This window comes from Molossus molossus, unplaced genomic scaffold (genome assembly GCF_014108415.1).
Source record: "Molossus molossus isolate mMolMol1 unplaced genomic scaffold, mMolMol1.p scaffold_m16_p_1, whole genome shotgun sequence".
NCBI lineage: Eukaryota > Metazoa > Chordata > Mammalia > Chiroptera > Molossidae > Molossus > Molossus molossus.
Window position 1 is genome coordinate 190,277,616 of NW_023425344.1, and position 20,133 is coordinate 190,297,748.

General features: G+C 51.3%; 1 protein-coding gene across 1 annotated transcript in view; it reads right to left on the minus strand.

Moving 5' to 3' along the window:
• MYO5C (myosin VC) overlaps positions 1–19,757 on the minus strand; it is a 98,061-nt gene extending 78,304 nt beyond the window's left edge. Inside the window, exons 1-6 of the mRNA XM_036249579.1 lie at positions 19,731–19,757; positions 9,242–9,248; positions 8,084–8,229; positions 4,401–4,566; positions 3,658–3,802; positions 360–516 (exon numbers count right to left, since the gene is read on the minus strand). Coding sequence (XP_036105472.1) covers positions 360–516; positions 3,658–3,802; positions 4,401–4,566; positions 8,084–8,229; positions 9,242–9,248; positions 19,731–19,757 — 648 coding nt within the window. The remainder of the gene's footprint in view (positions 1–359; positions 517–3,657; positions 3,803–4,400; positions 4,567–8,083; positions 8,230–9,241; positions 9,249–19,730) is intronic.
• Between the last annotated feature and the right edge of the window lie 376 nt (positions 19,758–20,133).

Sequence of the window (20,133 nt, forward strand, 5' to 3'; positions counted from 1 at the left end):
CTAAAAGGTGGGAGCTCAGTCTGAGGAATGGGGTAGTCTCAGAGACATGGAAGTGGGGTACAGACTGACAATCCCCAAAACAGGGAGTGGTGAGGGAGAGATAAACCACAGAACTTATATGCGTGTGTGCATGAACAATGGACACGGACGACAAAGCTGGGGACAGGGCGGGAAGGGAGAGGGAGGGGGAATCAGTGGGGGGAAAAGGAGAAATATCTGTAACAAAAATAAATTAATTAATTAAAAAAAAAAAGGTGGGAACTGTGGTTAGCCAGGACAACACACACCCCAACCACCCACCTCTCCACTGTCACACACCCCTGCCTCTGAGCCCGCCCCACCCCTCCCCGGGCACACACCTCGGTTATGGGGTTGGACGCCAGAACCTTGTCCTCCACGTGGGCATTGCTGCTCGACTTGCTGACGGTGGCGAAGTACCTCATGGCATAGCGAGCGGACACTGTCTTCCCAGCCCCTGACTCCCCGCTCACAATAATAGACTGATTTTTATTGTTTCTAAAGCAAACAAATGAAAGGATTTTTTAAATGTTCATTTCTTCCTATCAAAAAGGCAATATCTACTTATTAAGAAAAATGTGGACAAGCTGGGAGGGGAAACTCAAGCAGCGATTTTCAGCCGACATGCTGCACGGCAGACATTCTGGTTTTCCTGCGAGAATTTTAAAACATGCAACACCTGACCTCTTTGTCCTTAGATTGTCAAATAAAAAAATGACAGACAATACAGCAGTAGCCATCCGGTGTGAATGAACCAAAACTATACCTACTGTTTTTTTGTGTTTTTTTGTCAGATTGGCAAAAAATATATGTTTTGGTGTGCCACAGAATTTTAGTAATTAGTTTATGTGAGCCATGAGAAAACAGGTTGAAAATCGCTGCTCTAACGAAACTGTTTTCAGCATTCCAGTGAACTTCCTTCTAGTCTTTTTTCCTATGTGACCATGCTGGACACACAATTTTGTGTCCTGCTATGTCTCCTATGTTGAGAGTCCCCAAAACCAATCCCAGGATCAAGCATCCACTAGGAGAACTCACAGGACTCACTCAGCATTTGGTCCTAGGCTCCGCCAAGATTTATCCCATCAAAAGGATACAAAGTAACTCAGCAAAGGAAAGAACACGTGGGGCCAAATCCAGTGGAGTCACACAGGAGCACTTACTTCTCTCAGCAATGCGCTGTGACGACATGTGGGGAATGAGGTCTGCCTGGGAGGCATCAGAGACTCAGTGCCCAGAATTTTCGCTGGGGGCTGGCCATGCAGGCACCCCTAACGGATACCAAAACCGCAGGTGCCCGGAGGAAAGCAGATGTTCGGCATGAACCACACTGTTTACACAAACAGTTTAAGCTTTGGTAGAGTGAGCCACTCTGATCAATTAGGAAATGGTGAGAACCTTCCTGAAATCCAAGTTGCCAGAAGGCCAGCCGAGGGCCATCTTCACAAACAGGCCCCTAAGGAGAGCAGTCTCAAACCAATGTCAACTCCTTTCTGCACATTCCCACTTAAATATAATAACATTTTAAAGATATTACCTGGAGAGCAATTATTCAAAATATGCTTGGGAACATAGGTGTTCCGTAAGTCAAAATGCTCAGTTCCATAATTTAGAGATCTTAAAAAATATGCATTGAACTTTTCATGTCAAAAGAGTATGATGGTGGAAACTTATTATAAAGCACTGCCCATATGAGTATGTATCTAACACGACTTACGTGTCAGGGCCTCCGTGAATACTTTACAGGGGTTCTCATTTAAGCCTCACAAAAACCTTATGCCACTCATACCCATTTTACAGATGAGTAAAACAGTGACTCAGAGAGGTGAAGTGACTTGATCCAGGGCACGGAGCATATAGCCCCCTTGTGAACACTGGAGAGGACCTGAGAGAGCAAGCTCCTGGCTCCAAGGAGCAGGCTAAGACTCTGAGGTGAGTGACATCCCCAGTGTCCCTCAGCTGGTTAACAGTGGGGCTGGGGTTATTAATGCCAGGCTCTCCTAGTCTAGCTTCAGCAAGTCCCACATGAGCCCATCTTGTGTTTGTTCAGCTACTACAGTTAGACAGACAGTCCTCTGGAGAAAACGGGCTCTTCAAGCTTGAAGCTGGCTCAGCCCTGCAGCCCCAAACAGCTCATACTGCTGTGGCCCAGGAGCAGCCCTGGCCCCTCGGGCTCTGAGCCGGGGGCTCTGATCATGGAGCTGCCTGAACCTGCAGGGAGCCAGGGCAGATTCCAGAACCACAGGTGTGTTAGGGTTGGGAGGAAACTTGCTATGGCAGAAACCAGGGTATTTGGTTATCAATTGGTAATTCTCCACCCAACATCCATTCTCCCCTTTCTTCCTAGGGACTATACCCTAATCTTTAGTGGGCACAGCACTGCCCATATGAGTAACTACATATCCCAGACTCCCTTGTGGCTGGGCATGGCCATGTGAATAGGTTCTGGCCAATGAGCTGTGATCAGAAGTGCTCTGTGGGGCTTCTGGAAAGTCTCCTTCACCGGGGAGGCACAATCTTCCCTGGGACACACTGTCCCCAAGCATATGGAGGAAACAGCTAAGCATCATGAGAGTTCCACCCCAGGAGCAGGCGGTGGGTGCCCGACAGTTTGGTGGTGGGGCTGTGCTAGCCCTGGGTACCCATCAGACTCCTCTGCTGGAGAGAACCACTTCTACCCTGTGTAGGCCACCAGTGGAGCTGGGAATGGGTGCTCTCTGAGCATCCATTTCACAGGTGAGCACACGGAGCCGAGGACGATCAGGCACTGTGCCCAAAGTTAATAATGAGCATGTCCAGGTCCCTCCCTTCAGGGTTTCATCTGTGAAATGAAGGTGAGGACGGTAGCTCAGCGGACTTCACTGGAGTGTTTGAAGACCTAAGACCACTGTCTATGGAAGTTCTTTTGTAGACTGTAAGATAAGGTGGTGTTTTTATCCTTTATCCCTCACAGATGAGGACACTGAAACCCAAAGAGCGTGGTTATGGGAAAAAGAAAATGCACGTGGAATAAAAACATCTGAGTGCTGGTCCCAGCCTCCTGCGCACCGGGTGACTGTGCGGACGGCTCGGGATTCTGTTTACTGCGCAGGCACCTCCGTCACGGGCTGTCCTGAGGGCACCCGGGATGGTGAAAGGAATGTGTGCGCGGTCATGGTCCACAGGAGGCTTTTAATACATGTTTGCTAGCAAAGCACAAACTCCACAAGGCCATAAAAAACACAAGTGGCAAAATGAGGATAAAACCCCAAATCTACAGCTGAAAACTATGCTCATCTACCATTAGGCTCTGCTGCCCTGGATGCGTAAAAAGGCGTCAACATGTCACAGGGGAGAATAAGTCAAGATTCCTCCGACCTAACACACTGCAAGAGAAGCATCTGCTAGTCCCGGATTGGTAGGACCAACTTTTAACTACCTAGAAGGAACAAAACCCAGGAAACTCGGTTTAAAAAGGTCAGGTGCACACTGAGAGTCATCTGCTACTTGGTGCAGGTAGCCTGCTCTATCAGGCGCCCCCTCCGGTCTGCTGGTCACATCTGATGAGACCAAGCCAGATGTCTCCTCTCCCCGGGGAGGACCCAGCGAAGGCAGGAGCATTAGGAGAGCAAGGGGAAGCCCCTCCTGGCCGGAGGCTACCTGGCCATCTGCTTGTAGGCCTCTTCTGCCACAGCAAATATGTGTGGGTCCATGTCGCCCATGTTCTGCCCGCTGTAGGCGTGGATGATGGCATCTCCGTATATGGGCAACTGCTTGTAAGGATTCATGGCCACCAAAATGATTCCTGAGGAAAGAGGTAGATGCAGTGATGGGACTCTTCCTGGCGTACACTTCTCGGGGTTCTTTTGAAAAACCCCAGCTCTGCCACTTCCTAAACCTTCCGTGCGACTTTGGGCGGGCCACCAAGTCAGCTCCCTGATGTCGCCTGCACTCCCGGCTACGCTGAGGGGGTAGATGAGAGGACAGATGAAACTGCCCTAAAACTAGAGTCTTTGGCAATTCTCAATGGAAATGTAAGGATAATATCATTGTCCCAAGGAAGTAATAAATTTATCAACTCCATTGAGAAACTTAAACACAAGCTGAATCCACATATATTTTTCTTGGTAGTCCAATCTTAGCTCTTGTTGAAAATTCTCCCCACCCAGACACTACTTTTGATAAAAAAAATAATAATAATAAAAAAACAACCTCTCTAAGGCCAAATGTCTGTGCCTTTTAGAAGGACACTGGGGCACACGTTTATGTGTATCACACCTGTGGACAGAAGTCAGCATGCCTAGTATGAATGTACTATAAAATGCACAGCCAAGGTGCTCTGGGCAGGCAGCACCGTTCCAGCCCGCCCCTGTCCCCCCCCCCCCCCGAAACGCCCTCCTCACCACTGTAGGTGTAGATGAGTTTGGAGTCTGCGAAGCGGACCCTGAGGTTGTGGAGCACCGCGGCCTCGTGGAGGTAGCTGAGGGCCGTGAGGTCGTTCTCACCCACCAGGATGTCGGGATTCCGGAGCGGAGGCAGAGAGTCTGGGTTGATGGCATAGTCCAGTTCCTGTGGACAAGGATAAAGTAAGTAAAAGATCTCTGGTGTTTCTGCTGAACCACAGTCTCTGTCCTGTCTACCTCCCTTCAGCATGGTCCCTGACACTCTGAAAACCAAATTTATGTAAAACAATGAGGACATTATCCTTGGCTGACTTTTCAAAAGGGGAGCCGGGGGACTGGGGTATTAGCTGTGTGCTGTAGGACAAGTCACTCACCCTCTCTGGGCCCCTCTTCTCTCATCTGTGAAAAGACTGGCTGGCCCTGGCCGGTTTGGCTCAGCGGTTAGAGCGTCGGCCTGCAGTCCTGAGAGACCTGGGTTCGGTTTCCGCTAAGGGCATGTACCTTGGTTGCAGTTTGTCCCCGGCCCTGGTTGGGTCGTGTGGGTGGCAGCCACTTGACGTGTCCCTTTCATGTCGATGTTTCTCTCTCTCTCTCTCCCTCCCACTCTATCTGAACAAAAAATAGAAAAAATGTCCTCGGGTGAGGATAAAAAAAAAAAAAAGACTGGCTGAACCAGATCAGGTGCCCCATCCCCAATCCTACCACAGGGGCCCCATTTGTATGTGGTTTAGATGTGGGGTGCCATGGAAGTTTTGGTTTGAAAATAGATCTCTGCTGCTAAAAATGTCATGATCACCTAAGGTCCCTTGCAGCAATAAGGCTGCCAAATTTCTGTTGGAAGCTGACATGATTCATGAATAGTGTCTGAAGGGGTCCATGCAGGTGAGAGGCCACCGGCACTCCTGAGGGTTCGCAGTTTCCCCTGCAGGGCTCCTGTGCCTACCACCCTCAGCCCTGGGCTGAGTAAGGCACCTAGACGGGCCTCTCCTCCGCTGGGTTTCACCTAGTGTCCCTAAGGTAGCTGCCTGAGCAGAACGAAGGCCAGGTTCGCACGCCTTGTGGTGTCCGCACCACAGCCTGGGCCTGCCGAATGTCAGAGCATCAGCGGACCTCATGGCTCCCTGTTCTAACTTCCTTCACAGCTTGTAGAAGTGACTTGAACAAGGTCGCCCAGCAAGCTGGTTTCCCTTCCACTTTCCCAGGTTGCCTTCCTTTCAATACCTGGTCCTGGATCAGGTCAAGGTGAGTCAGCCGTCCCTTAAAAAGTGCCCACTGTGCAGAGCCCGTGTCAGGCACTAAGCACTGGTTATTTCCTCTAATCCTCACAACTGCCTTCCAAGGAGGGCATGCCCGCCCTAATGAACAGTTAAGGAGGCAAGCTCAGAGAGGTCCGGCTCCTTGCCCAAGGTCACACTGTTAACATGGGTCTGGCTGACTCTGAAGCCTGCATGGTGATGCCTCCCGTCCACGCTGACAGGTTTGGTCTGTTGGTTGCTTGCTCTCTGCGTAAGGAGAACAGCTCGGGGCAATTCAGGACAACTGGACGCGAACCCTCATAGCAGCTGCCTGTCCTGCTGTCAGGGTGAGTATCGGTGCGGAACCGTCCTCATCTACACGCTTTTAGTTTGAGAATAAAATCAAGAAGGTGCTGCTCATCCATAATTTTTACATTCCCTGAGTTTTTCTGTTATCAATTTTAAATTAACAGCCTCCTTTTCTGATTTAGCCAGTGTGTGTGTGTGTGTGTGTGTGTGTGTGTGTGTGAGAGAGAGAGAGAGAGAGAGAGTGTGTGTGTGTTGTGAAAGAAACAGAGGCAGAGAGAGAAAGCAACAGAACAGCCGCCTGGGGGAGGGGCAGAAACAGTGAAGAACATCAGATTGACAGACAGGGGCAGGGATGCCGTTTTCAGACACAAAGCAGGCTCTGTCCTTTGTGGGAGAGACTAAGAGTCATGTGACAGAGCAGTCGGGCCGCCTGCCACCTCACCTGCCTCCCCCGCCCCCTCTGGGCAGCTGGTTCAGGGCCAGGACTGTTGCCACCTCAAGCCCTGCTGACATTACCAAAGCAGCAAAAGTCCACTGCAGCTGCTGGCTGAGAGTTTTCTCCCAGAGCCATCTGATTCCTGGCCAGAACCTCGACTGTGCACGGGAGTAGTCCACAGATGCTGCAAGGTTTCAGACGGGATGAGAGGCTGAACGGAGACATATCCTCTTACTATGTCCCTTGCATCTGCACACGCTCACCTGGGTTCTCCCACTTGATCTGCAGCAACCCTCCCTGTGAGCCTGTGCTGTGCTAACTCCACTCTACGTATGAGGAGACCGAGGGGCTCACTATCTAGCGAGTGGCTGTGGCAGGATTTGAATCCAGGTACTCGGATGCTAGAGGGTGTGCCCTTAACCTCTATGTGGTTCTCCTTCTAGTATCTCAGGAAATGATTCCCACACCCTGGACACTCTGATTGCAGATACTGCGTCCTGTCTCTATGGAGGCCATCTGCTTGCTTGGGAAATCCCAGCACTTGAATAGTCATGTGATCTTCCCCAGAGCAACTCTGGCATCCAGAGGATCAGGAATCCCCTGGCCAGCTCTGTATCCAGACACTTGATCCTAGGAAGGTAAGGCCATCTTAGCTATGGACCCAGTGGGATGTCATGAGCACCAGGGGAGGGATAGATAATTAAAGTAAAGGCAAGACCTGCGGAAGCTGGTGATCAAAAGACATGGCCAGCCTTTGACAGGAACTCCTCGCCGACACACTCCGCCGTGGGAACTGAGGACCTTCCTGCTCAACCTTCGTCTCTCCCTTGCATCACCAACACTGACAGAGGCCCTCACCACGTCACACACAGCTGGACATTCCTGTCTGGCCGGTGTGGCTCAGTGGTTGAGCATCGACCCATGCACCAAGAGGTCGCTGGTTCGATTCCCAGTCAGGGCTCATGCCCAGGTTGTGGGCCCAATCCCCAGTGGGGGGCATGCAGGAGGGTCCAGTCGATGTTCTCTCTCATCGATGTTTCTATCTCTCTCTCCTTCTCACTCCCTCAATCTCTAAAACTCAAGAGAGGGGAAAAATTTTTAAAAACAAACAAAAACAAAGCTGGACATTCCTGTCCATTCGCCCCACCTCCCATCACTTCCCTGATCGTCTGTCACACTCCCTCCCGGAGGCCCCAGTACGTGTCTTTATACATCAGCCTGATTGGCTCCCCCTCTGTTCCCTCTCCAACCTCCCACTCCCTCCCTGTTTTCTATCTCCCTCCTCTGTTTCTCTTCCTCTTCCCATTTTGATGTTGTCTCTGACAGCTTATGCCTTGGGCTCCGACGACTTCCCTCCAAGTCTCTCGTCTTTGGCCAGTCTCTGTGCTGAGACCTAGGAAACCAACACGGCTCATCGCCTTTCGATCACCTCCCAACAGGGCCGAGTCCCTGGGGACGCAGCGCAGGGCGCAGACCGGTCTGCTGCATCTCGTCAGGCCCGGCTGAGGGGGGGCCCTTTCGCCTTCCTCAGGGCAGGGTGGGGTGGGGGCAGGGTGGGTGGGGAGAGAAGGGGCAGTGGCACAAACACGAGCGCATCCACAGCACCAACTGGCCATTTCGGGTGCCATCAGGGACCACTTGCCCCCCATCTATCCCAGTTACCCCTTTACACATCACGGAGCTCCAGCCAGCGACGACCCTACCGTTCCGTCCTCCAGCAGCAGCCGCAGGACTTTGTCACCCACTCTGTAGTCCTTTGCTATTTCAGCAGATTTCCAAACTTCTTCAGGATCAGGAATCCAAACCCTGTTGTACTGACCAACACAATGAGACAGACTCAATTTCAGCACTTCAACAGCAAGACACAGCTCATCCAATGATTAGACTCGGGGAGATTTGTTTCTGTCCCCCAGCTCAGCTCCTTCGTTAGGAATACTTTCACCTAATTTTTGCTTAGGAGGTCATCTTCAGTGTATCTGCAATGCATCAGGCCTCGCTGCTTCCTTTTCTAGGCAAAAGAATTCCTAAAGTTTCCTAAATACGTCCTGGGAATGACGAGGAAGCCCACCAGCGCCTTGCAGGGAAGACCTGAGTGCTGCCTGAATGCTGAGAGTTGGAGCAGAGTGGTTGGGTTCACTACTGAGGGACTGTGGGGCTCTGGGCCAGACAAGTAACTTCTTGTGCCTCATTTTTCTCCTCCATAAAATGGGTACAACAGTACCTACCTCACAGATTTGCTGGGAGGTTACATTAGACTGTGTACCTGAAAGCACTTTGCAAAGTGCTATAGAAGTGACGCTACAGCAGCATTACCCGTCTCCAAGCACAGGCCAGCAAACAAGGGCTCCCACGGGGGACACGCAGAAGTCCAGGTGGAGCTGCCGAGCTCAGCTCCCAGCAAGCCACTGGCACAGCTGGCTCAGTGCTGGAGTGCAAGTCTCCAGGCAGAACTGCACTGCTGTGTCATATGTTAGAGCCCTCCTCTCCAGTGTGTCTGTACTTGGAGACAGAGTCTTTATGGGGTAATTAAGGTTAAACAAAGTCAAAAGGCCCTGATCTTACAGGGCCTTGTAAGAACAGACACCAGAGAGCTTGCACACGCACTCTCTCTTCGCCTGATGCACGGACGAAAGGTCATGTGAGTCAACAATGAGAAGGAAAGAAGTCCTCACCAGACGAGCCCTGCCAACACCTTGAGCTAGGACGTCCCAGTCCCCAGAACTGAGAGAAATAAATGTCTGTTGTTTAAGTGCCCAGTCTGTAGTATATTGTTATAGCAGCCAAGCCGACTGATACACAAGCCTAATAATTCACACATTAGGAAGAGGATGGTCTCACTCTCCAGAATTTGCCAGTGGTACCTGAATGCTGTTCAAGATAAAGACAAGGTGACCGCCAAGTGCTTATACTGCAGCTGTCATCACAGGGCCCATGATCTGTTCCTCTCTCTCCTCCTGGCATGCTGTCTGCATCACGCACTGACTATGTTTGCCCTGTCCACCCAGACCGCACATCTAAGTCTCCCATAGCAGGCTGCAAATTCATTCATCTGTCTGTTCCTGCGTTTGTTCATTCGTTCATTCATTCGATAAACACTTGCTAACGGCGATGCTGCCTACATCGGCACAGTGCTGGGTTACCACAAAGGAAAGGCATCTTCTCATAGTCACCACGGCTTCCCACGGACCCAGCCAATCGCAGACCTGCAGCTGCACGTGTGTAGCTGCATCCTTCTGCTCATAGACCAGTGGTTTCTATCCTGGGACAGAACCAGGCCAATAGGGACAAGAACTGGGAAGCACCCACATAAAGACATTAAGCAGGACCTGGGAAAGCTCTTGAATCTAAAGACGCCATAGCCCAGGATCCCAGATCAGGGTGAAGCCGGAGAGGTTGGCAGCGTCTAGTCCTCACTCCCCAGAGAACACTGGCCTCCGCTCCCCAGGAGCAGGGCTGGGGTCAGCACCACAGTTTTCCTGATAGCCCCAAACTGGAAATAGCTAATAGATGTCCATTAATATGAGAATACATTTTAAAAAGAGAAAGAAATATAACTGTGGTATACTCACACAATGGAATACCACTAAAAAGAATCAACTACTGATACAAGCAAGAACTTGAACGAATCTCTAAAGCATGAGGGTTAGTCAAAGAAGCTTTACACAAACAAGTGCATTCTGTATAGGTCCCTAACGTACTGTGGGGAAAATCAGAGCAGTGGTCTCTCCGGGGGCAGGCTGGGCCCGGGAGTGACTGGGAAGGTGCATGAAGGAACGTTCTGGGGTGACGCCAACATTCTACACATTGATGGGCTTTGAGTCACACAGGTGCTAAGCACTTTTCAAACCCCAGAGAACACAGACTTAAAATTTGTGCATTTCATTGTCTGGAAATGTTACACACAGAACTAAATAAGTATGGAACTCTCAACAATATGCAAACCAAAATTTTAGGACATGTATTGTCATATACAGTTTACTCTAAAATTCTTCCAAATAGCCCTGGCCAGTTTGGCCTAGCGGTTAGAGCGTCGGCCCACGGACCACAGAGGCCCCGGTTCAGTTCCCGATAAGGGCACGTACCTCAGTTGCAGTTTATCCCCAGCCCCAGTTGAGGTCCTGTGGATGGCAATCAGTCGATGTGTCTCACATCGGTGTTTCTCCCCCACCCTACTCCCGCTCTTTCTGAAGATAAATGCAAAAATGTCCTCGGGTGAGGATAAAAAAAATTCTTCCAAATATATGATGGGTTGAGAGCCGGATAGAAGGATAGAAAGATGGATACAAATGTGACACAACAAATATGGTACAATGTTCGAGCTAGAATCTAGGTGGTAGGATGGATGCTCACTGTAGAGTTCTTTTGACTCTACTGTACACCTAAAATTTTCATAACAAGATGTTGGAGGAAATAGAAAATAAATGTAAAACACAGTTCAGGGTTTCAGTACTAGACTGGGGCAAAGTTGGTTGAGGAGCATAGCTATTCATCTGTTAGTTCATGTAAATTGCCTCACTTAACCAATATATATAGTTGGTTGGATATCAATCATGACTCCTTAAGCTATTTGGGTTGCTTTAATTAATGACAGTTAACTAAGAGTGGAAGCTTGCTGAAATGTGGCATCAGAGGGTAAGATGTGTGTGTGTGAGAGAGAGAGAGAGAGGGAGAGAGAGAGAGAGAGAGAACACACACGGGAGCATGACCTGGCAGGCAAAGACACACACCCCTGCAAATAGGTGGACAGGAACCTAATAAACAAACACAGACACACACCTCTCAGACAGGCGCCCACACTCTACGTATCCTTGTGGCCATGGTCCATATTTTCTACCTCAGGTCTGCCACTGACAACATTATTGCTAACTTGAGAGCTGCAGTCGTTAACAGAACATCCCAATCTGTAGGAACTGGGCCCTGTGGGATTTTGGAGCAGAAAGGGTCCTCAGAGGTGGTCTCCTTCAAGGCCAACGTTCTCACAGCCACAGAAAGCTGACTTCAGTTTGAACTGCGGCAGCTCACGTGTGGAAGGGGAAACGGAGGGGTCGGGTGGGAGCCCAGCTCGGGCTGCAGCTGAGGTCTGTCCAGTCTTTCATCGAAGCTGGGTGACTGAGAAGTAATGTTGAAATCCCTGAGCCAATCTTAGCCTTTTGTTTTCCTGATCCCCAAACTGAAGCCCAGAGAGGTCAATAACCCACCAGATTGCACAGGGTGTCCAAGGTCCGGTCCAGGGAGCCGGGCCGGGACCGCTGCTTGCACTCCTAAATGGGTCTGGCCCTGAAAGTAATTCTGCTCCCCAGGGCGACCATCTGCCTGAGGGCACGAGCTCTCCCAGCACTCGTGCTGGATGTGTTCCACCGGGTTATTTCAGCTCAGAGGAGTGTTCAGTGGTAGGCAGTATTAGGACGATGGAACCCAATGCCTGTGTCTCTTCTGGAGGAAACACAATGGCCTCCTCAGTGCCCCTGAGCTCCCTGGCTGCCCACACCCCCTGCGTCTGGTGCCTCTACCAGCAACGCTGCCAGTCATTTAGGGCCAGGCGGCCGAAACCCAGCCTGGTAAGTAAACACAGCGACGTTTACCCAGTTCCACATAAGTTACACCCGTTGGGTCCCTCCCTTCCTCCTCACATTCCTTTACCCACAAGGCAACACTTCAGACCGGAGGGAGAGCTACCTTTGCAGCTTTTAGACAAACAAACGCAGCCCCTGCAAACAATGTGACTGGCTCTCATGTGACCTCCCCAGTGCGGTTCCTTTTCACGGAGCAGGAGCCTCTGACTCAGTCCATCCTCTGAGGGTAGACCATCTCCCACACCGTTCCTGGGAATCCTCTCCCATGGCGGGAAATTGTGTCTGCAAGCCGTGGGAGGCTCGGGAATGAGGCAAAGGCTTCAGCTGACCCTTAGGAAGTGACAGGTTCCCAGGAATGTGCCCAATCCGCATACCCCTCATGCTCAGCTGAGAGAGAGCGGCACCTTCTCAGGGTGTCCGCCCATGTAAGGGGGTCTGCTGCCATCAGCCACGGAAATGGCGTGAAGACCTGAAATGACGGAATGACACCAGTTTCCTCCGTGGCTGCCTTCCGGGTCAGCCGGCCAGAGTGGCGATACCCTCTCTTCCTCTTCCCTCCTTCCCCAGGGCCCTTCTTGGGCCTCCTCTTGTGTCTCCTAAAGTCCTTCCTGGTCTCTTCTCAAACGTGGTTTCCAAGACTGCCCGGGCACATGTGCACCACTGAGGCCCCAGCCCAGACTCTCAGGGTCCAGACCACATTTCCAATCACCTTCCAGACAGCAGCCCCTTGGCGTCCCCGGACACTCACACATCCCAGCTCAGGTGACCATTATGCCTACCCCACACCTGCTCCCCTCAGTTCTCTCGCCCCTCAAGTCAGAAACCTGGGCCAGCACTGGGCTCCCCTTCCTCCACCCAACACCCTTTTTCAGGTGCTGGAAGAAGGTCTCATCTGTCTGCTCCATCCACCCCACTGCCTCGGCCATCAGCTGCCGCCACCCTGCCCCACAGCCTGCTGAGCGCTTCCTCCACCAGGCTTTTGTAGCCATACCAACCCCAACTCCCTCACCCACACCTGAATCAGAATTTCCATGGGTGGGGCCCAGCAAGATGAAAGCTTGAAATGTTATGGATTTTGGTGAACAGCCTGGCCTGGGGAGCCATCATCCTGGCAAATTTTCCTACTCGGGCCCCACCCCTCATGAGTCCACCCTCTGTCCACTTCCACCCAAACCACCCGCAGTTCCTCGAGCACACCGGGCTCTCCCGTGGCTCTGAGCTGTGCACTGCGATCCCGTCCACCCCTCGAGCCACCCTCCTCTGCCGGGCAGGGAGCGAGCCGCTTTGAGCCCTCCAGCAGCTCCAGACTCGTCCTCCGCGGCACTGCCCTAGGCCCACCCCAGGCACAGCTGCATATGTCCTGCCTTGGAGCTCTCTCCACCTTCCCCTGTTTCCCCGTCCCCAGGTTTCGGGGTCACTTCCATCTCCCCCACTGACATCTGAACTTAGAGAGCCTCGTCTTTTTGCCCTGGAACCCAATACAATGACTTCCCATAGCTAGCACTCTGTAAACATCTATTGAACAAAAATTTAAATTCATAGGAGTTCAGCTGCACCAATTGAAGAATAAATGGTATTTTACTCTTAGTGTCCCTTTTTTACTCTTTTGTTTAAACAAAGATTTTTTTCTTTATTGGATTTAGAGAGAGGATGGGAGAAGGAGAGAGAGATGGAAACATCGATGAGAGGGAACATCGATTGGCCCACTGGGGATCAGGCCCACAACCTGGGCATGTGTCCTGACCGGGATCAAACCAGCGACCTCTTGATGCATGGGTCGACCCTCAACCACTGAGCCACACTGGCCGGGCCTCTCTCTTTTTCTTAGGGGCAGAACCAAGGCTCAAGCCCAGCCGCCATCCTCAGCGCAGCCCCCTGGCAGCGAGGAGCTGGAAGCACGCTGGCACTAACTCAAAGCTGCAGGCGGGCGACACCGCAGGCTGCAGCCCCGTGGTCGGGGCAGTCGGGCTCAGCACCAGACCTAGAAAACAGTGCCGCTCAGGTACGTGTCAAGATACCGAGATGGCCCAGGGGAAGGTGGCCTTGATGGTGAGGGGTCTGGAATGATGCCGCGGAAGAAAAGGCTGTGGTGTTATCACTCTCCTCAAGCTCTCGGTCCTGCCACGCGGCATCTCAGCCCTCTGGGCTCCGTTCCTTCTAAACATCTCCATGTCCTGCCCCCACGGCCTCAGGTCCCCGCCTCCTTTCTGAGGCTGTCTCACGCCCCGTGCCCCTACAGCTTCAGGCTCCTGTCCTCCACGGTCGCCTCCCTTCAGCTCGTGACCATGCTCGGGTGTCCCTTTCCCCTCACAGCTCTACTAAAGAGCCGTCACACCAAGGACCTCCCCGGGCCACCTCCAGTGAGCTCCCTCAGCCTTCATCCTCGACCTTTCTGCAGCTATCGAACAATGGACTGCCCGGCCTTCAGTTATTGGGGTACACGGCCTTCTTCCTTGGTTTGGAAGAAAGACGACCATATATAAACATATATATTACATGTTTATGATCACACAGCATGTAGAATTTTTGTGCCCTCATTTCTTATGTAACATAAGCATATTCCCCATATTGTTACAAACTCCTCATGTAGGATTTAAAAAAAATTTTTTTTTTTTATTAATTTTAAAGAGAGAGGAAGGGAGATGGAGAGAGAGACAGAAACACCGATGAGAAAGAACATCGATTGGCCGCCTCCTGCATGCCCCCCATTGTTGATCAGGCCCACAACCTAAGCATGTGTCCTGACCGGGAATCAAACCTGGACCTCTCAGTCCATGGGATGATGCTCAATCCACTGAGCCACACCAGCCAGGCAAATAGCATTTTTAATAGCTTCATACTATTCTATCCTGTGGGTCTTCTGTAATTCACCAGATTCTACCCCTTTTGCTGGACATTGGTTTTGTTTCCATTTGTTATTAGAAGGAATAATATGATAAGCAAAGAGGTGTCAGGAGAGGCAGCTATGAAGTAGATGGACTTCCCACCAGTCCCCTGTGTGGGGGGAGGTCAGATCTCTGAAGAGGAAGATGACAGAGGTGGTTGAACCAAGGTGGTGTGAGTGGGAGAGATTAAGAACATAGACTTAATCCTGGCTCCATCACTTCTATGTACCCTTGGGCAACTTCACCCGAGTCCTTTGTAAAGTTGGGGTGACAACAGAGTACTGGTTATTCAGATTAAGTGAAAGAAGGCACATAAAGTTCTGAGGATGGCGCCTGGCACACAGAGGTACTCAGTGACTACGAGATAAAAGCAACCATCACCGACATCATCATTTTCATGCTGATAGCGTTTTTCTGAAAGCAGAAAAACTCATTCACTCATGCGTGCAGACATCAAACACACAGAGTCCCTAGTGAAACTCTTGGTCAGCAGGGGGAACAGAGCTAATGGGCTGCTACCAGTCATTATTAAAGGTGCCAGGGTGGAGGGCAAAGACTTCTCAGAAGAGGCACTGCTCAAACTGAATTTGGAAGGGGCAGGCACAGGGAGCAAAGCAGAGACAGAGACAGACAGACAAGCCAGCATTTCAGGCAGAGGAAGCCCCGGGTGCCAGGGCATAGGAAGGCCCTGAGGGACAGCAGGAAGTCTGGTGGAGCTTGAACCAAGGCAGGAGCTGGTGGGCAGGGGGCGGGAGACGAGGGAGCCAGGCAGGACCTCACGGCTGGTGAGTGGGTCTGAAAGTGATGGACCCTCCAGAGGGGCTCCAGTAGAGAATGGCCAGACTGGTTTTTCTCAGAGAGATTTCCAAGAGTGGAAGTGCTGGGTCAGATGATCTGGACATTTCCAAGGCATGTTGCCAAACTGCTTTGGAAAAGAGATGGGTCATTGTACACGGCCCACAGCAACGGCTGCTCTCCCCACACTTCCTCCCAGGAGTCCCCTGGTTCTGGGAACCTCTCTTCCTGTGGCTCCGGGTGCCAGCTCTCTCGTCTCCTCTCTCTGCAGGCACTTGCCTCACGACTCTCAAAGAAACCTCTCCTCCCGATGTCCGCAGTTGTGTCAAGGGCACTACCCTGCCTTCAATCACCGGGACGGGCGCTAACCTCCAGGCCATCCTCGGCTCGGCCTCCGCCGCACCCACCCCAGTCCAGTCCCTCACTCTCGCCTCCCTCCACATGCCCCGCAGACTCTGTCTCCCTCCTCCATCTGACACTGCAGCCCTAAATCTCTCCCCAGGCAGTTAGGGTGTCCTGACGGACCAGCAACGTGACGCAGTCCCCCGTGGGCAGAGGCCCGCGGGCACTGCTGGCACACCGCCCTTGATCCTGTCACGCACACTCCCCCCAACTTAAACCTTAGCCAGAGTATAAGGCCCTGGCCTGCTCTGCGGCCCTGACCCTCCCTCTTGGCTCTGTTGCCCAGCACGCTCCTCCCTGCCTTCTACTCCTCAGCAGGTTGGATTACTTGACATTTCTCGTTTCTCACTGATCAGAAAGCTCCTTGAGAGGCAAGACTAGCACTTAAAAAAGAAAAACTGTCTAACCTCCCCCAAGCATAAAGTTATATATACAGAAAGTGCCAAATAAATATTTTAGGGGAGACGGTGCCTGCCTTCCAGGCGTATGCAGGAAGAGAGATGAGACGGGGGCCAGCAGGAACGGCTGTGTGAAGTGGGTGCCTGGGACAGCCCAGAGAGCAGGGCAGGTGTAGCTGTCACACAGGGGCCTGAATGGACAGCCTGCCCGCTACCCTACTCCAGGGTTACCATCTGCCTGGGTGCAGAAGTAGGTTTCAGGTTGTTTTAAAACACTGTGTGGTTAAGATTATGTGGAGGTTAAGTGTGGCTAAGGGTCCCCAGTCACAGACTTTGACTTGGGCCAATCCTGTGGGCTGACATTCAGGACAACTGGCTAGATCTTTGGACTCAGGATGGTGGGGAGTGGGGAGAAGATTAAGGATGCAAGGGAGAGTGTTTAGATTTTGTCTAAGAAAGTAATCTTTGATTTTACTTATATGTGGAATCTAAAGAACAATATAAATGAACAAACGAAACAGAAACGACTCATAGACAGAGAACAGACTGACAGTTGCCAGAGGAGAGGGTTTGGAGGACTGAGTGAAAAGGTGGAAGGATAGAGAAGTACAGACTGGTAGTTACAAAACAGTCACAGGGATGTAAAGTACAGCTTAGGAAATACAGTCGATAATATTGCAATGACTGTGCATGGTGCCAGGTGGGGACTGGAAATATCAGGGGGAACACTTTGTCAAGTATATGAGTGTCTGATAGCTATGCTGTACCCCTGAAACTTATACAAAATAATATTGAATGTAAAGTGTAATTGAAAAAAATTTTTTTTAATGAAGTGTGTGCTGCCCTGGCTGGGTAGCTCAGTTGGTTAGAGGGTCATCCCAATATGCCAAGGTTGTGGGTTCAATCTCCCATCTGAGCACATAACAAGAATCAACCCTGAGGCTTCGGTCAAGAGAGTGGCATAGGTAAACCCGATACTCACGTCCTCCCAAAACCACATCAAAAAGTACAACTAATCTTCAGAACAACCATCATTCAGAACTACTTGAAATTCAGCAGAATGGAAGTCCTACAGGTAGGGAATTAAAGAAGAAGCCACATCGAGACTGGCAGGAGGGGCGGAGGTGTGGATAGGCTGGTATTTGGAGGGATAGCCTCTCTGAAAATGTACACACTATACTTTGTAGGTTTTTTTCCCTTGGGAAAGAGAAATAGGGTAGTGAGAGGAATATGGGAAAATAAAAATTGAGTATATTTTATTTTTTGTTAATTCTCACCCAACAATATTACTTCCATTTTTATTATTTTATTTTATTTTTTTGGTATGTGCCCCTAGCGGGAACCGAACCTGGGACTCTCTGGTTCGCAGGCCGACACTCCAACCACTGAGCCACTGGCCAGGGCTTGTTTCCATTTTTAGAGAGAGTGGAAGGGAAGGGAGGAGGTGGGGAGAAAGAGAGAGAAAGATCAATGTGTGAGAGACACATTGTTTGGTTGCCTCCCAAAAACACCGTGACAGGGCAGGGATCAAACCTGCAACCCAGGTACGTGCCCTTGACTAGGAATCGAACCCAAGACCATTCTGTTCACGGCCCGTGCACTAACTGCTGAGCCACGTAGCCCAGGGAGAATTGAGTATATTTTTTTTAAAAAGAAAAGGAATCTTTAACAAAGTAAGTTCTTTAAAACTTAAACAGGCAGTTACACAAGTGGGGGAGCATTCCACCTCTGGTACTGACAAAGTGGGGAGCTGACTGACCACCCAGAAGGAAGGTAACAGCCTAGGGACACATGTGCCTACTTGGACACAAGGTGGGTAGAGACTGCCATCAAGGCTCCTTCTGGCTCTGGCAGTCTGAGTCTCAGTCCATCCAAGCTCATCTGTAGAAACTCTTCCGTATCAGTTTTCCTACACTGTGCCTGCTACAGAGTATTTAATAGTCGGGGTGGACAAAAGTAGGTATACAGTTGTAATACAAATAAATACTACAAATTAATAAATAATCTAAGAATAAACTCTGTCTTTTGCATACTCACAACTGTAAATCTACATCTGCCCACCCTGTATATTTGTGAAGCACTTTATGATAGGGTGCTCACACCTGTATATTTTTTGGGGTGTGTTTGGGAGGGACTGTTACTTAAAATAGATTAATCAACAGTTTTCGCTGTCCTCCTAAGTATCTTCCAAGAACAGTTTTAATCTCTGGTAAGTGGAAGACCAAAGAAGCACTGTTGGATATCTAATGGCTCATATTCTCATTGGTAAAATTATCCCAGAACAGAGGCAATTCAAACACGTCCATTTAGAACTCTAGTTAATGGAAATCAACGCATTAGAGAGGAAAATATAATTTGGTTGATTTGTATTTATACTGTTACTAATTAAATGAGGTAGAAAAAAATCTGCTTAAACCACTTAAATATTTATTTACAACTATTGTTTCTATCTCAGCAAAAGTGTCCTTAATTATGAAGACAAGGCATGTGTCAGGGAAATGAATGGATTCTAGTCTCATCAATTTGAATATGGGGGATGAGACTAGGGTGTAGGAGGACCTGGCTTTATGGCTATTCAAATGGTTTTTTCAAAAGGGTCAGCACTTTCACACATTTTATCCAAATTATTAACCGAGGTCATCTGGGAAGGCTCTGGACACCATGTGGGAATGCTGTCTTCCTATGTAAACGATGCAGCCCTCCACCTCCATGAAGATGACGTTTCGGAGGAATGCTAGGTGAGGAGCCTGTGGCTGCACGTCAGGAGCCCTGGGTTCCCAGGAGTCCCCAGCTTCTATGGCGAGGCCTGGACCCCAGGTCCAGGCAGCTGCAGCCTGGGTAATTTACACGCAGGCATTTTGAAGACCCAGCAATTCCAGAAAGCAGCCTGCATACTGCGGTCTCCAATTCCTGAGCCGAGTAGTTCAAGGGGCTCCCAGGAGGGTCGGGAAGATTATGGATGCGATTATTCGCCAATGTAGGCGATTTCTACCTTCTCACAGGCAACTGATTCCACCTGTGGCTCGGGAGGGGGGAGGAGGGGCGCCACCCCGGGAAGCTCAGGCCCGGAGAGGACCTCGGTCTTCCCACCCCACCTTTCCCATGGGGAGGGACCCGAGGCCTCGGAGACCGACGCTCCCCGGGCCCGTCCCCGGGCCCCATCCTCGGGACCCCCGCGGCCCCTCCCCGCAGCGAGCGCGCCAGGTGCACAGGTGTGGCTCGGCCACCAGGTACAGTCAGCATAGGCGCCGGGCCCACTTCCCTCCCGCGTCCTCCTCAGGTCGGCCACCTGCCTACCTGCGTGTACAGCGCGGCCACCGCCATGGGGGAGCGAGCCAGGCAGCTCGAGGGCCGCGGCGGGGCGAAGCTCGGGGCTGGCCTGCGGCTGGGGGGCCCGGGCAGGTAGCCGTGCGCGCGCCGCGTCAGTAGCGCTGGGCCATCCTGCGGGGAGTTTTCTCGCGGATCCGCAAACTGTCCCGAGGGCTGGCGGCCCCGGAGGCTGGAGGAGCGGATTGGTCCCTCCCGCCCAGCCTGGCGAGTCCTCGCCGGGATTGGCGGGGGCGGGGGCGGGGCAGGACGCGACCCTCCTCCCGGTGAGTGTCCGCGGTAAAGTGCGTCCACCGGGCGGGGGCCGAGCGCTCCGCCGAGAAACTAGCTGGAGCGAGCGGGACGCGCCGACGCTCAAAGCAGGTGTCTCCTG